The sequence below is a fragment of the Amblyomma americanum genome, chromosome 1 (assembly GCF_052857255.1).
Source record: "Amblyomma americanum isolate KBUSLIRL-KWMA chromosome 1, ASM5285725v1, whole genome shotgun sequence".
In the NCBI taxonomy this organism is placed as follows: Eukaryota; Metazoa; Arthropoda; class Arachnida; order Ixodida; family Ixodidae; genus Amblyomma; species Amblyomma americanum.
Window position 1 is genome coordinate 259,677,109 of NC_135497.1, and position 18,408 is coordinate 259,695,516.

The 18,408-nt window shown below is 42.5% G+C and overlaps 1 protein-coding gene across 1 annotated transcript in view; it reads right to left on the reverse strand.

The window, feature by feature from the left end:
* LOC144114999 (copper-transporting ATPase 2-like) overlaps positions 1 to 18,408 on the reverse strand; it is a 92,924-nt gene that overhangs the window by 40,925 nt on the left and 33,591 nt on the right. The window contains exons 11-13 of the mRNA XM_077649110.1: positions 8,334 to 8,567; positions 7,353 to 7,490; positions 4,177 to 4,365 (exon numbers count right to left, since the gene is read on the reverse strand). Coding sequence (XP_077505236.1) covers positions 4,177 to 4,365; positions 7,353 to 7,490; positions 8,334 to 8,567 — 561 coding nt within the window. The remainder of the gene's footprint in view (positions 1 to 4,176; positions 4,366 to 7,352; positions 7,491 to 8,333; positions 8,568 to 18,408) is intronic.

An 18,408-nucleotide genomic window follows, 5' to 3' on the forward strand; every position in this document is an offset into this window, starting at 1 on the left:
TTTTTATTGCGTGCGTGCAGTCGGAAGTGTCGAAACAGAACTGCTCCAAATGATAGGGGCTGCCACAGAATCTTTCAGAGTGTGATGCAGTAACAGTGGTGCCTTCTCACAAGTGGCGGCACCAATCTGACTATACTTCACTGCACAAACTCCAAACAGCTCGTAATGAACTCACAATTTTGGCGCACAGAACCACCGAAGAATACGCACATTTAACAAGAACAAGATGCGTTCCAAAAAAGAGAGAAATCAGCAACACCCCATTCAATGTCTGAAACAGCATGCAGCCGGGCTTGGCTGATTGATGCACAGCCGATAGCCACTACTGCCGCAGGCTAATAGCGAAGCTGTGAAAATGCAACTACGCAGCAATGCGGCCCCTCTGATTGTATTCATGCTTTGTGCTCCAAAGCTTGCATGGGCAACAATGTGCCATACAATTCAATTCAGGCTTGAGGAGGGGTATTTGGAAGTTTGCTTGCAGAGTCAAACTACGACTGGCGAACATTCACCTGGAGCGGTGCTGCTAACCTGACATATCCAGCCTCAGTCGTACCTCTTTCGTGCGCCGGGAGCATTAGAGCAAGAATGAAAATTTGAATTAAGTGAAACCATGGTATGAATTAAACAAATTTAAAATGCCCTGAAAATATAGCTGGCTAAGGGAAATTTTAAAATTTGTTTGAATTAACCAAAAGCGCGAATTGTCAGAGTCAGAATTGCCTCGAGTCTGCTGCAATTATTTGACCTTAGGAATATCAAAATTATATTACACATGTGTACATTTACAGACATGTTCCTTTTTGTGCATATTTTCATGCTATTTGTTGCGCATACAATAGTTCCCTAAAGCAATAAAATTTCAGTGGAAAGTCACTGCTTGTATGTGTACCTCCCGCTGCCATAGGTTACCCACTAGTTTCCTCAAATCAGTACAAGCTATGGCTCGGCCTAGTGCTTGGCTTTCCACGGTGCATGGTCTGGGAAAGGAGCTTGCACTATCAAATTCCGCCACTGTGGGCTTGAACAGGCATTCAGTGAAAAAAAAAAAGAAAGGGCCACAGTGGGCACAAGGAGGATTTCAACCAGTTGAGGATAGATTAGATGATCTGTCAATGATGGGGGGGGGGGGGGGGGGGGGGGGGGGGGGGAAGACCATTTTCCCATGCATTTCTCCCCAGAAGAGCCAAGCACCAGGCTGGGGGGTGGGGACCTTGTACTCATTAGAAGATCAGTAGGTACCCGGTGGCACTGGAGAACGAACTAAGCACCCCCTGAATGCGAAGACGATGCTCTAACCACTGAGCCCCCACTGCGGTGGCCTAGTATAGTTAGAGCAGATTTAGCACTGAATTTTGTCTCATTCAAACAATATATTCAGTGTTGGAGTTTGTATATAAATGTCATTTAGATACATATTAAAAAGAAAAAAGCCCTAAATGCTGCTGTGGGGCACGCCACATGGCATTAGCAGATCAGAAAAGGAGGAATCTATTGAGACTACCTGACTGCAATGCTGTAAGTACGACCTGATAGGAGAAGCAGTGCTTTCTTGAAAGCCATGACACTCAAGTTTCTGAATCAAGAGCTTGTGAATCACATGCCTGAACACCTACAAATCTACAAATGCTCCCAGTACTAGGCTTCCCTGTTCTACTGCACCTAGAATAAGTTCCTTTCGTGCCAGCACAGCAAATCCTGTTCCAAATCCTTCATGGAAGCCAAACTGTGATTCAGTTAACAGTTTATGCTTTTGTTTTAATTCTATAAATCTACTCAAAACGACCTTTTTGAAAACTTCTTGTGTCATGGAGAGCATGGGTACGAGCGATTACTATTCATTTAATTTTCATTTTCTTATCAAGTATGGTAGCGCAAGCAACCTACATTTTGCAAGGAAAAATTGCCTGGCTTAAGAGAGGTTAAAAATGTGAGCAGCACACGGTGCAAAAAAATCAGACACATACTTAAAGGGACCATGAAATGATATTTACTGAGGTTAGGAAAAGCACATGAGTGATCAGTATTCCATAATTTGTCACAGTGCCACACAAATATTGTTAAGCTAGCTTCATTAACATCGAAGGTGTTAGCAATTAAAAATCATGTTCCTACTTTCCTCTCTCAACTCATACACTCATGCAGGTTGAGAATGCACCCCACCATGGCCCATTCCACCCACACTTGGGCACACCCAATGAGAAGACTCGCCCACATTCCCAACTCTATGTCAGTGGGGTAGGGGTGGCTAAGAACGAGCAGTGAGCAGTTGCCTCACCGCGCTTGCAACCCTAATTGGTTGCAAGCAGCAGTTTTTGAAAATTATTTGTTAATTATTGGGCCTACAGAGAGCTTGTAAATTTGACTCAATTACTTGCAAAGATTACCTCTACAGATTTGTTCCCTCAAATTGGCTTCATATGCATGCCGTTAACCCTTTATCAGGTGCAAGCTGTATGTGCGCCTCACATGCATACAAACGGTAAAATTGTACCCAAAATGACTAGAAATTTTGTGACATCACTTTCAAGCTGTTCCAACCTCTGGTCTTGTAGAAAAAAAGGCTACACATTTGTACCAATGAGTTCATAAAAAACCTCAAATGTGGTATGTATCCGCACCTCAGTCTTTCTGATGCATAAGAAAACTTAAATTAGAATTGTAAACTTGTTCAAAAACTATTATAAAGCAGTCAACTGATGAAAAAGGCTCAAAAGCTCAACAATAGTTGAATTTTTTTCCTTATCACAATGGGCCACATCAAACTGTACACCAGCACTTGTACATAGAACACCAAGGAAGCCTATTTACAAAAGATAAAAACTTGCTGAATGATTTGTTGCACAGTTCGGTAGTATTCAGCATGCAAAAATATGTACATTGATGCTCCATTATCTGGTTCCTGGCACTTGAAGCAAGTGAGACGTGTGGCTCGCTGTCTTACAAGGGTTAATATCCTTAGTGGTGCTATTGCCAAGACTCTTTAAAATGCCCCTACTTCATTCTCATGTACAGGTTCCAGAAAAATATTGCTTTTGTTTACGCAGAACTCATAAAACCATTAGCAACATATGCTTTATCAGCAATAATGATGAAACGCTTATTAAAAGCATCAAAAAGTTTTTTACTATTAGCTCAGTGCTGTCTATTTTTAGGTTACTGAATTTTTTCGTGGCTAACATGTTTCAAGATTGAATTCAGCCTACTACACAGAACATCTGAATGCCCAACAGCTGAGCTAAACACGTTTGCAAAATAATCACTTCTCATACAATTACAATACTTTTTAAATTTGCAAAAATTTTCAGCATGTTGTTAGTAATAAACTGCTTATATAATTTATTCTTTTTTTCTATCCTGTTGACAGGCAGAGAGTTAACCTACGGTTTACATATTTTTTATTCTGCTTTACGTATTGGAATGGAAAAGGAGCTTCCTATACTTCCTTTAGGGATTAAAACAAACTCGTTATATGCACAACTTACATAAGTATTTTTATACACACTTTCCTAGGACACGAGGGCACTTTTGCTATGAAAGACTGATAAGTTGTGTTCTGCGATTTTTTTTTGCATTGATAAATGTATTTGCAGCACCTAATTTTTGACATGTCATTTACAGCAAAGGATTATGGGCAAGAGATTGCTCAGATCATACGCGATTACTCCTGCCATAACATTCTCACAGGTTGTGTTTGTTAAAAAGACAAACTAAAGATGCTGAGTGCTCTGTAACTCTTGTGGGTAACTTATTTACATTCATTAGGCCATACACACTGAATAAAATCAGCTGAATCACTCTTCAGCATGTTGATATTTACATCTCCACCAAAAATGAAATTGCAGCGAGTGTCAGCAGCAAAGCAAATTGTTTTCCATATGGTCCAAGAAAAAAGTCACAGAACCCCCAGGGGGCCGGTAACAAACTTCAATTATTGTATTTTGTAACCTGACTGACAATTCAGTCACCAGGTAGCATACAGTACCCATGCAATAATTCACAGCTATAAGACTTTAAATTCTCACATACCACTACTCCTACTGACAGTGACAGGCAGAAAACAGTTTTGGCATAGGTAGACCATGTTTCCATCAACAGTAAGATTTAATTACTGAACCTGCCAAAAACATCATACCAAAAACAGATACTATAATGGTAAAAGCTCAATAGTCACACCTTGCAAGTGGTTTCCAGTGGCTCAGCCCCTTTGATAAGAATGCCATTTGTAGCGCCAACACCAGTTCCCACCATAACTGCAGTCGGTGTGGCAAGGCCTAATGCACATGGGCAGGCGATTGATAACACTGTCAGGGCACACTGGAATGCAAACTGGATGACCACTTCACTTTCCGACATGTTCTGTGCCTGCAAAAAAATAGTTCCAGACTAACTACACAGCAAGTTAGAATGTTGTGGCCACAAGAGATGGCAGGTGACCTTGAACCATTTTAATGACAATACATTCTCCATTCAAAGTATGCTAAGCTGAAACTAGAAATGCAACAGTATTTTTAGGTTTTGGTTCATTATTCACCTATACCTCAAGGTAACCAAATAACATAGCAGATTCTCTTTAAGACAAGCATGATGGAATCTTCCAGATCTGCTAGATTTAACTAAAGTTCAGCCTAAGAGAAACACCCAAAGCACTATATAAGAATATGTCTAGGTATATAGGCATTATTAGTAAACCAGTAAACCAGGAATAGAACAAACATAAATGAGGAGGAGTTCAAAAGGAAATGTTTATTCAGCAGTCTGGAGGGGTAATACAGTAGAATCCCATTAATTCAAACCACCGGTTTATATGAGCTGGCACTCTGGTGTCATCAACATTGTGTGCATTAAAAATGCTTTGGTGGAGGAGACTCTTTTTTTAATGAAGTCACAATTATGAAGACGTCAGGTAACATGTATTGTTGTGAGCTAATTCCAAATATGTCATTTAATTTCATGTGAAACAAGTCCTTATGCATTCATGTAATAAGTTGTGTAAGTTTCTTGTAGAGAGCTTTTAAGAAATTTTGCTACAGGAAACTTGCTAAAATCAACGCCTTTAGTATGCCTTCATATCAAGAAATACAATAGGAGTAAAATTATCATCCACAGAACTTGAGTTAACAGGGTTTGCCACTGATCTCCACTTAGTTTGTGAGCCCTCAGGGTACATGATCCTCCAACGAAACGTTCATTCTGCTCAGGTTACACAGGAGTACTTCATTATTTAAATTTTCAGAAAACACTGGCCTCAGCTGGAGCAATTGCTGACAGACCACTGTAAGACTAACCTCACTTGTGTATGAACATCCGCACCGCTACCGCCACCACCACCACCACCCCACAGGGCTTTGAAATTGCCACTTCATGGGATGAGTTTTTTTACCCTTTCTGAAGTGGAAACTTTAAATTCCAGTAACTAAAGCTCTATAATAGACAGGATGATAATTATACCCTTACTGCATTCTCTGATGTCATGACAATCCAATGGCACAGATTTTAACAAGTTCCCGGGAGCAAAATTTCTTAAAAGCTGTCAACAAGGACTTGTTTTTCATTAAATTAAATGGCATCAACGTATAAATGTACATGTTTTCTGAAGATTTCATAATTATGACTTCATTTTCATTTTAAAACTCTTCTCCCCCTTCATATCAACTCTACATAATTTGAACAAATTTTTGGTCCCCTTTGAGTTCAAAATATAGGGACCTGAGTGTACTTTCAGAAATCCAACATGATGCTTGAACTAACCATTGCGCTGTCTTACGTTCCAGCCTTTTCTGTGACCATAGTTCCTTTTCAACATTGAAGGATGTTTGCCCAATGCTTGCTAAAGATAACTGATAAACTTCACTCTTCTACAAAAACTACAGAGGTTGTAAAACAAAGAATGGGCACCTGCCATTTCCAGATAGACATGCACATGAATAAACACATTCAACTGTTTTTGTCGCATAGCAAGAATTCGCGCTACCACTGTACATAAGTTTAATACCACCATTCTTTTGCATTGTGTCTTTGAGAAACTAAACAATGGTCCCTAAACTGTTTCAGTTCATCACAAAATTGCACTTCAAAGAGCTTATCTTAAAGGAAGTCCATTGCACATACACAGCAAAAGCTGCAAATTTGCAATGCACACAATTGTGTACACAGCACCTGAAAGTTAAATCAACACATGCACCCTTTTCTTATGCATAGGAACAGTTCATGGTAGTCATGATTTTTAAGTTAAGGCACATTTTAAGGTTTGAGAAAATTGAATTTTTTTTCTTAGTCGCACATCACACTTTTCATGCTAGGTGCACAACCTAGTAATTTTTAGCACAATATGCCTCAGCACTTACATATGTGCCTCCCTCTTTTACAGGTGTACTGACAAGTAATAAAACTACATTAGTTGCAAGTAATGTACGCAGCTGGCAAAGCAAATTTTATGAAGTAATATTGCACAGAATATCACTTATCCTATTACAGTATGTGAGCATACACTACATAAACGATGTTGGGAGTGAAGCTTGCACCATGAATGAGCAGCTGGCGCTGCATCAAAGCTATGAAACTAGGGCCACTAGAAAAGCACACGGCTATCATTCCTGTGAAATTAACAAAGCCTTAGTTTTATGCTAGGCAGTGCATTTAGCATAAATTAAACTCAATTGTTACACATGCAGGTATCCACTGGAAAGAATGTGAAACAAAATGCCTACGCTTTTTAAAATGATGTGCACTGAAATTTAATTTACAAGAACCAAACAGCTCAACAAAGTGCACCAACTTGCCCAATGTAAAAGTCCAATTACACGACTGATGAAGGTGAAATGGCGAAATAGTGATGATGAAGAAAAACCTGAAATTACTACAACAGCATGCACCAGAAGATACATGCTTTCCTTAGCTATGAAAAATTAAGATAGTGCCACAGTCTGGGGATGATCAAATTAAACTCCTTGCACAGGTTTTTAAAATAATTACCAAAGAGCAGAACATGCCATGAGCAATGACACTGCTCTCTCATGAAGGTCTATTTGTGCACACGAAGCCAATAGCAAGCTTCACCTGACCACTTCTAGGCCATCACTTGGGACCAGAAGCTTGGAATCTGAATGTCGCATAATATTAGTTACACAAGGAACACCAGGAGTACAGGGCATTTTATTTTAGTCAAAGGCTCCAAACTAGTGTTGTCACCCTTGGGATATCTTTAGCATGCACTGAAGCCATATAACTTTTACTGCAACCCAAGTATGCCTACCAGAGCCAGGAATCAGAGGTGACAAGTCACACCCTCCCAAAAGATTCTACTGCATTCCAAGCACCTACTGCATTGCATACAAAGAAGAAAGACCCACCTTGCCATAGTAATTGTAGACTAGGTCGGTTCTGATAAATCCCAAAACAAGCCACACAGCCAGAGTCAGAATTGATAGTGCCACCACAGCAGGAACAAAGTAGCCTGCAATTTTGTCAGCCAGCTGCTGAATAGGGGCCTGAAGAAGGGAAAAATGGCACTTAACGAAGTACGCAATTAAAAACAACACAAACCATCAGTTTGCAATGGTGACCCCTGTACAGCAGCAAGTGGTGACATTAAGAAGCCCATGCCTAAAAAACTAAAACTAAAAATGTCTGCAAACATGTTATAATATGCGCCCTCAATACTAATCAAAACTAAGACAGCAGACAGCTGGTAAGAATGTCATAGTTCATGTATTTTTCAGTGCTGTTTTAAAACTGGCAGTGTTTTGCTCTGGAACTCCCGCTTGAATGCACGACTGAAATTTATCTTGGTTATTAAAGCCAGAATATAGGCTGAAGAACCTACTAATACTGATTACATGCATGATAACTATGATAACTTCTACAAGCTTCCATACATATTTGCGAAGTAATCGACATCAGCATCAGCCCAACTACGCCCATTGCGAAATGAAGGCCTCTCCCATTAATCTCCAATTAACCTTGTCCTGTGCCAGTTCCAGCCACTTTATCCCAGAAAACTTCCTAATCTCATCTACCCATGGTAACTTCACTCACTGGCACCCCTTGCTATGCTTGTCTTCCCTTGGAATCACTCCGTTAGCCTTAAGGACTATCAATTATCTTGCCTTCGCATTACATTCCCTGCCCATGCCCCTTTCTTCTGACCAATTATTACCCATGCAATAGCACAAATATTGAGGGCTCCTCAAAAAGCCCTTCTATACAGGCAAAAATATACCTCTGCAAATTACAATCTTGACAACAGCCCGTACAATACAAAAACAGCAACTAGAATGTGATTACACATACTAAGCCACGAATGGGAACTGAACGATCAGACTTGCACCCACCTTAGAGGACTGTGCCTCCTCAACAAGGCGCACAATTTGAGCCAAGGTTGTATCTTGGCCGACATGAGTTGCTGTGATGGTTAGAACTCCATTTTCATTAATAGAGCCAGCCATCACAGTGGAGCCAACCTTTTTGATGACAGGAAGTGCTTCACCAGTGATGTGAGCTTCATTCACGTTTGATGATCCACTGTAAACCTTGCCATCCACAGGTATCCTTTCACCTGGAAGAACCTGAGAGAGAAACCGAAAACAAATCACTCCCTTATTATCTGGCACAGTAGAACCACTGCAGCTGTTCAAAACACAATGTATGTTTAACAGACTTGAAGTAATGAAGTACCTGCTTATGAAATAGCTGCTATGGTAAAACCTCACGTGATCAAACTTTTCGTTCAAATCCGCAAATTGAACATCACATGTTGGTAAAAGATAAGGCTACAACTCAATTTCAGTTTAACAAATTCCAGTATTATTCCCTGTTTCAAGTCTGCTAATATTTTTAGTGGCAAAGCTGTATGTCTGATACGTTCATTAGTAATTACACTACCAGAGGTTTTTGTTCCCGACATAATCTTGTTCTAGTTTTATTCGTTTAAAAAATGTCAATTTCAGAAATTGTCTAAAAATGCCAGCCAGTACACTATATCGAGAAAATTAAGAAGGGAAGAGAGAGTTTCTCAGGAAGTTATGCCAAAAATATCCATTTGCAGCATGGCAGACTACCACACTGCATAATGCAGGAGTGCTATTTTGCTTAAAAGCACAACAAAATGTTCTCATTTAATTTCAGAGATGCAATGTTGTGAAAATGTCTGCTTGTAACAAATTTATAAGACTCATGTAAAAAATATCTTTGTACAGACTTTTGGAAGTCATCTACTCCAAGTGTTTTTAAGCCAAGTGATAAATCATTATAACAAGCTCACTGCGGCAGCAATTTTTGGAGCCCTCATCCCTGTGTGTCATGGCCTACTGGGGGGCCACTGGCGAAACAAGCTTCTTTAAAGCTGCTAGCAGATGGCCATAGCGACCTTGCATGTGCGCTTTTCAATTGGGCTTTTTGAAATTTGCTTAGCTATCCCCAGCTTGATTGCCTGATCCAGCATTCGTGGTCACAGTGCGTGGCACAGCTTGTATACTTGACAGGACCCACCAGTGACCCATGACTCAGTAAACGTGTCAAAACCACGTCTCAGTGTTCAAAGCAAAGTGACTTTCACACAAGCAGAGTTTTTTTTTAGGTCTTACGAAATTTATTTAAGTGAGGCTTTGGTTTAGCAAGCATTTAAGGTACAGAAATTCTGGTGTTTCGAGCATGAGCAAGTTAGACCTGGCAAATAAACAAGTGTAACTGCTGCATAACCCAGTTCTTGAGGCAGTGCAAGATAGATTATTATCTACTTTCCCAAGTATATCCTCATTAATGACGCTGATGTGCAGTGATAAAAGCCAAAAAAATAAATTGACGTTATATAATAAGCTGATATTATATTAACTAGTGTAATGTTACACAGGGAGTGAAACCTTTGTGTAAGCCCTGTGGTATTTAGCAGTTTAAGAAGCTTCTCACTGTGTCAAAAATTGAGCGCTGCGATTAACTGCTGCTTTACAAATACCTTGACAAAGCAATGAACTCTTGAACAAAACTAACAAGAGAGACAAAACCTACATATGCTGAAACAAAGACCAAGGAAAACCTCATCAATTATTAAATATGTGGAAATTTTAGTACACATTTGTTCATACTCTGAAAAGATACATGGTATGCTTTACCTTCAAGCCAATACAACTTTAAACAAAATTACTGTCTGTGCGGAAATCTTCACTGAGAACAAGTTAGCCATAATGACTGGAGCAATATATTATAACTAGGGGTTAGACTTTTCGGTTTTTATTTTTTGAAAATTCAGCGGACTTTTTTCAGTTTTGAGTTCAGAACCCGAATTTTGCTTGTTGTTTGTGAATATTATTTTTGACAAATGAAGTACCAACTTTTTTCGGTGATTTAATGCCACAATCCTCTGTGGTCAAAAGTCAATTGACTTCAATCACTGTGTTTTTGTCATCATGACCAATTTACTAGCCAGTAATTAGTATAGAAATAGCAGTATTTGGAGCTGTGCTTATAGAAGAAATTGCTATCGTCATCAAAAATGTAACTCAAGTTAAATAAGATAGCCGGCAGACAAAAATGCAAGCACAAATTCACTACAGAGAACTAGGTTGACATGTTAGTGTTGGGTTGTCGCCCTGCATTCAGCGCAAGGGCGGGGCACCACGTGGTCTGCGTGTTGATGGCAGCGATGGAACTATCGCCCAATTGTTGCGGTAGCTAGAACATACCTTTTCGCGACATCCATGCACGGTTTCTTGTCACTGTCCTGAATGCAGTTGATTAACCTACTTTAACCGACTAACTGCTCTAAGCAGGTCACGAGAGTGAACAAACTGTGCTTAGCTAGCAGGCAGCGAGGAGGTGGTATTTCCCGGTCATCAGAGGCGTGTAAACTAGCAGAGCAATAACTAAAATCGCACAACTTCGCTGCTTACCCAATAACACCATCATCGCACCCCGCCGCCGGTTTCCTAGCTGCCTACTTAATTTAAGCTTTGACTGAGTGTAACTCGCATTCAACAGCCAGATATATATGCTTTGCATGCCAAGAATATTGACCTTTCACGGTTAAAACCGAATTTTGAAAACTGAATTTGGCGTACTTTTATTGGACATTTCGATATATCTATGCTTTGCATGCCAAGAACTGAAATGTCCAATAAAAATACTCCAAATTTGGTTTTAACTGCAAAAGATCAATATTCTTGGCATGCAAAGCATATATATCTGGCTGTTGAATGCAAGTTACACTCAGTCAAAGCTTAAATTAAGTAGGCAGCTAGGAAGCCGGGGGCATGATGAGACAATGGAATGATGCGACATTTTGGTTAAAGTTGGAATGTCCAACTCCTAACTATAACCCAACAACATTTTGCAAATTGGGTACCAGTGCACAATAACTGTCAATAGGCATTTCATAGCAAGTCCGAGAAGTAACTTTAGCAGCACCTTAGCACCCCCCCCCCCCCCCCCTTCGCCCCCCCCCCCCCCCCCCCCCAAAAAAAAAAATTCAGGGGGGCACTTTGTTGACCTAAAACGAGGTGAGGCGAAAGCCTTTAGCACGGTGTAGCTGCTTGTGTTGCTCAGGTGTGGTGAAGATGTTGATTAAAGACTACACACTTGTTTGCTTCACGACACATTTGCTGACGTTCATTAGCGCGAGCACACTTGGTTGCTGGAGGCACAGGAGAGCGTTTAGGCGGCATCCTTCCAGATCGGCGTTCAGGAGGCGTCTGGCAAGATTGCCTGGGGAGCGCTCCTCTCGAATGATGGTGGCTCCACTCAACGACGACGTCATATGCATGCGCAGTAGGCTGAAGTGCCGGTGCATAGTCTGCTGGCGCCTTGCACATGCGCAATGCATTATCATATACTGAGTTCCCAGTTACGACATACTACAGAAACCACTAGTATTCCTAATTAACAATTACTAATGTACTAATTAACCAATTACTAATTAACTATCTACTGTTTAACTGTGAGGACACTTGTCTGGTTACGTGGAGGAATGCTGAAGCATGCGTTTTGAGGAAAGGAAATGTTTTTGAGGAAAGGATGCTCTCAGATCTGGAAGTCTCGGTGGACACCTCAACCATGTTTGATTGACAGCTATAGTGTGACACTTTTTTGTGAACATCCCCGCTGGCAAGTCATGAGCCTATAAAGGCTTTTGCCTTAAAAGAAATGCGACACTTCAGCAGAACACGGAAATAGTAGTTGGGGTTTAGTGGCATTGCAGCAACTAAGGCCGTAACGCTACGAACGTAACATGATTATATCCTTGTCAGGCCTTGCATACAATATAAAGCACATCTGTCTCTTAAGACATTTTTAAATGATGCACCAGTTCTTCAGTGTAAGTACCACTGGAAGTTAGTAGGTCACTGTGCTCCCACACAGCTGCTTTTTCGACAATTATGTAGCAATAGGGGCGTTTTTAACAGTCTTCCAAGTTGCATGTTTTGTCTAAATCAGCTTCTTGCTTCCAGCAGCCCAATACCACCCAAGTTTCGCATGTTTCACCATAACATAATTCCTATTTTCATTTAAAGGCCTACTTTGCCGAAATTTTTCATGATGTGCAAAGCTCACGCAAGCTAGTGAAGCTAGTGAAAACGCTCAGTGTAAAATATTACGTTCAAAATACGAGCAAGCATGTCAGAAATGACTCATAAAAATTGCTAGTTCTGATACTGATACTGAAAAAACAGCAGCCATTACTAGCCACCACAAGTGACGAAGGACTCTGAAGAGGTAATCATGCTCAACATGACTTGCAATGCGTCCGAAGTGAGCCAACTGAGGTTTTCACTTTATAGTCATTAAATGCATCTTCATACAGAGCACCCATCTTGCACAACTACTCATTATACTTAGTTCCTAGCATTTACGGTTAAATGTGCCAATTTTCAGCGCCACTGGGCTCGCACTGCATTGTGAATTGAGCGCCTGCCACAGCTCATGTGTTGCAGCTCATATTGAGCATGATAGTACATCCTGATCAGTCATGTCTGTTCGTTGTGTGCCTGACAACCTCCCTCTAGACCCCACCACATTCTGATAGTAGAATTACCTCTCATATGTGAAAGCCAATGCCTCTGTCTGGTTTTGTTGTTGATACATTTCTTGAGGCATCAATCATGAAAGGTGAGGCTTTGCCTTCAGCTGGATACTTCAAAATGTTGCTTGTTAACATACTGACTACATCAAAGCTGATGCCAATGTACTTTTAGCAGCACCACCAATTTTAGCCAAACTGCAGAGTGATAAGCTCACACACTGATCCACCGAAGCAAACAATGCCAATCAGAATATTATAAACAGTCAGCCTGAGCAAAAATCTAATTTAAAAGCCAGAGCCAGGTGTCCAAGTGTCATGGCCAATTATCAGACTAGTGTGCATCTGGGTAGCAAACCATAGGTGCAAAGGAACTCATAAAGAAAACCAACTCTCAATGTGGGTGCGGGTGTACCTAAAAAGAAAAAAGCAGGTATGAAGGTATGATGTTTATAAGAGAAAAAGTAACAAAACAAAAAGCAGAGGAAGCTCAGGTGGCATTCTAACAATGAGGAAATGACAGTAAAAAAGCAAAAAGGAAAAGGAAGATTTCCATTGCTCAATTTGGACAGAGTACTTCTCAGACAAGCAGCCCGTTCTCTTGCCTCTACGCCATGCCGTCGGTGTCTTTTGTTTATTTTCTGCACTGTGAAATGTCTTTGGTATTGAAGATGTCACTTAATTTGTTAATGTGCAGCTTAATTTTGCCGTTGTGTTACAAGGCTCTCGACATGGTTTGTGTAATGGAGCCCTTCATCACATGAGAGTTCAACAGACTTTCAGAACATTGGCCACAGCATCACAAGAATGATAAAAGCCTTAGAACCTGGTCCAGCGTGTTGCAACGGCATGGTGCTCAATTCCTGCCCATCCCGCTGTATCAGCGCAATTGCATTGTGTGTATGTTTGTTTGGCATAGAACTTGTAAAACCTCAATATAACGAACGCAGATTTTACAAATTATTGGCTATATCGAACTCTTAGTAAATATTTTTGACAAATATGCAATTTCTACTTTATATATTGAACGCAGTTGGCTATGAAACGGATGTATCGAACTCCCCAGCGCCAAACGGTGCCCGTTCGGATAGCAGGCGGCAAACTTCACCGCACTACACAAGTGACTGGTCGTGTTGCAGCAAGTGTTAGCGCCCATGTTTGTGCTTTTATCTTCCACTCGCCAACAGCAGCATATAGGGTTGTAGTTTGCCAGCCAGCATGCATCCACACCTCTGGCATTCATCGACAGCACCCTGGAAGCAGCAGCGCTGGTGGCTGTAGGCTTACGGTAACCCTGCCTTATGTCGGCTGTCGTGGAGCTGGTGAAAACGGCGACAGCTTTAGCTCTGCCTTACCGTTTTTCACGCGACACGGCTGTGATGCAGGGAAGCCACTGAAGCTGGCGCTTAACCTGTGCTCGCGGTGCTGCGCGTCAAAAACAACCTAACGCACTTTTTTTTTTTTTGTGGTCTCCGGAATAGTCGCGAGTGCCTTCTAAATGCCGCTGAAACCCGGGAAAACATCTTTCCATTTCTCTAGTAAGAACCGCGTGAATTGCGTCCCTTCACTGACTGAATTTTACCACTATTGGGAGAATACCTGATGAAATTTTATATTGCAAATTTTGGCTGTATCGAACTATTTTACAATTTTTTTGTCTGTCCACTAAATCGAGGTTTCACTCTAAAAGTTCAGCAAAGGTGCAACAGGCAGCATGGTAAACTGCCTTCAAAGAGACCCTTACAAAACATTACTAAACACAATATACAGACAAAGCTTCATAGGTGTGCCAAGACGTGACAATTACAGGGAGATGTGACAGTAAGTGTGACAGTTACACTGGTCAGTTCAGCTTCTTGACAGAACACTTGCAAATATATGTGCCTATTTACACCACATTCATACATAATGCTCCATGCACAAAGTACAGCGACAAAAAAAGGGGGGTCGGATACTTTCTAACATGACTTCAAAACAAGGGCACATGCAGTGAAAGTGAACAGGAGGGCTTGTAGTGAGCGGTGGTGATTCTTACAAGAATCTTATGTTTACAAGAGGTTAGATTGGATTGTGATGCCCCACCCAGGTCCCCTTTCCTCTTCCCTAACCCGGTGTGACTGGCAACCAACAGACCACAAATATGAGCTTAATAAAGGATTTAGTCAGTCAGTCATTCCCATACAGCATTAGCTATTAAGCATATTGGATAAGAGAATATTATGTTTAATAACTGGTCACCCTTTGCCTGCACATTTTAAAAAAAAATATTCACCACTTTTCAAACACCAAAAATTAAAAAAAAAAGAATTGAAACCACAGTAATTCCTCCGCATTCAGTTGATCCCGGCTATATTGAACATGGATATACTGCATTACTGGTTATATCGAACAGCCATAACATCCCCTTAAAAATCCTATGCAAAAGTATAGCGGTAGCGTTCATGTTCATTGAGCACCCGTTTAGCTGAACATTCGATATATCGAACGACACTCTGCACCACTGCAGGTGGCACTTCTAACTACTTTCCCGCAATCACTTAACGCGCACACAACCGCGTCGCTAGCGTTTGTGTTTATTGAACGCCTGTTTAGCAGAACATTCTATTAAACGGCACAGCTGCAGGTGACGCTCCTCCTAACTAGGTACTCCCTCGCAACCAGTTTATGCGCACACAGCCGCCTCGCTGAGTGTCTTCGGATATGACGAACTGCAACCTTGTCGGCTGTGTAGCCTTGGGCGTAGCCGTCGTGTGGCGTACCCATTTTCCATGCGACACAGCTGCCGCTGTCATGTGAAGAAACTGGCGTTAGAACTCCTCTTTGCATGCGGTGAAGACGATCTAGCTGACAGAAGGCTTCCGGCGGTTCTTGCGCCTGGCTAGCTTTGTTGCTGAAGGCGTCGTGGAAACCTGCCGTGCCTTAATTTTAACAAGCTGTTATTGTAACTATAGTGCACTGGTAACAAAATCAGATCTCTTCCGATAGACGACGACTAATTCCAAAACACAGCCCGCTGAGGCCTAGTCTAAGTGGACTGTCAGGCCTAGGCCTAACGGCACCTTGCCGTAGGAAGCGCGCCGCTAGAGACGAGTTGCAAAACGTACAGGTCAGCTTCCCTGTGTGACAAGAATTCTTACACAATGGCAGCAGGACCTGACTCCAGGACAATAATTAAGGGCAGTGTTAGCATCTTCTATGCCCACAAGCGAGAAGACGCGCACTGGTCTTTAATAAAGCAGATTAAGTGCAGCGTTGATGGCGTGAAAAGCAGCAGGCATGTCCCCAGACAGCAGGCACGCACCTGCTTGGCATAGGCGATGTTAGCACTTCCCCCTGGGGAAGTCTAGTACCAGGCCAAAAGAAAGCTTGTACCCAATGGAAACCGAGTGTACCCGGCGGCACTGGGGATCGAACCCATGCACACCTCCTGCATATGATGCAGATGCTCAAACCACTAGGTTTGAGCACTTCTGCAGTTCACTAGCTGTTTTTAACTATTGTGCCAAATAAGACCATGCCGCCATGGTACAAGAATTTTTGCCGCACAGCGAGGGTGTGACTTGTAGGTTGTGCAACTCGTCTCGTATAGCTGCGCCAAATTCTTACGTCTAGTTTACAGACAGGCTTATCTATTTGCATCTTTCGTATATGCCGAATTGTTGAACTGTTTTGCGATCCCCTCTGAGACCAGCTTATCTGGGATCGATGTAAAACCTCATTAATTCGGACTTCAAGGGAGGGGAAAAAGCGTCCAAATTATCCAAGATGTTGAATTATCGAATGGCCCCCAAAAACTGCCAAAACCGTTCGTGTGAAAGCGAAAATTATTTTGTGGGAACCTAGGCAATTGTCTGCTTTTAAGGCGAAAACTGCACGACAACAGCGATTTCTCGCAGTTCCATCAAATTTTTAAAATTTGTGCACGCTATCAGGAGTGGCGGAAGCAGAACTGCTCCACAATGGCAAGGTTCTCTGCAGCTTCTTTCAGTGTCCAAAACAGCAGCGATAGAGCTTCTTTGTGTGTGACATCGCATGTGAGGAGGTTTCACCGCAAAAACGGCAAACAGCACATGACGAGCGTGGACTTCCGGCGCGCTGGAAGCATGGAAATACCATGCGGACGGAAGCAAGGGAAGTGCGCACAGGCGCCGGAGTGGCAAGATGCTTTAGAAAAGAAACAAAAAATTGGAGGGGACACTCAAGCTCCGCCTTGAGGGTATGACGCGATAGCGTAATGGGTTAATTCCCATATATGCAGAAGGTCATTCTCTACATTCATAGATCCCTGAGAGTCCTCATACCGCTGAAACGTGCGGGACTCAAGTTGCAGTCGTAGCTCGCCGGCACATCACTCTCGACGAACTAGATGCCACGAACGACAGCACAGCTTCTGCGCCGAACGAACGGGCAGCAAGCCGCAAGCTTCGTGGTGAACACGCCATGGATGTGTGCTGCGTTGTTCGCTGCTCACCGCGTGATTCCTGCATCCCCGCACAACCCCACTGCACCCGAACGAGATGAGTGGGAAGCGTTGCCGTCGCGCGCTATCTGTTGGGGCAGTGACGTACATTGCGAGGAGGGAGGTAGTGGTTTTCGTGGGCACTGCCTGATGGCGCTACGTGCGCGCCAAGCGAAGAGGAAAAGTAGCGGAAACGTACTGTGCTACTCGCATAACTGCGACGCCTGTAATTTTCATGCTCATAATTACTAACATACACCGGAGTACATGTCTCTAATGCATCTTTCTAAGACAACACCGTATTCACTAGACGCGCCTTTGTTCATTCCAAATCATCGAGCATGGCGGAGTGTTTAGCATGTTCGTCTCGCACTCCGGAGGCCCTGGTTCGATTCCCCAACTCGACCAATTTCCTACTATTTATTAATGCTTTTGAAATTTTTCACTCACGGCCAACACCGCCGGAGCTGATGACGACACCGGCTTTTCTGTGGCACGGGGCCCTTAACGCTATCGCGCTAAAAAGATCAGCAACAAGGCAATCATCGTACCAGACGGTGTGCGGCTTGGCTGGCTCTCTGATATGTGCAGCCGATAGCCACCGTCGCCACAGGCTGGCGATGACTGGCGGCAAAGCTCCGAAAACAAAACTATGCGCCAGACTCTCTCTCGGCCTATTGACGGGAACCTGCCGACCGTCAACACGCCTGCCTTTGCACGCAGATCAGAGGGGCGCGGGAGACAATGAAATATGCGTTTCAGGCCTGTGGACGAATATCTGGACGATCACTTGTCAAGCACATGATAACTCAACACGGCGCCCCTTCGGGGGCCCATCCGAATTGACCGATGCGAACCCCACGGCGTCTAAATAAATGAGCTTCCCACGGCATAGACTTGCATGGGCGTTTAGCGGGACTACAGTGGCAGTCCGAATTTA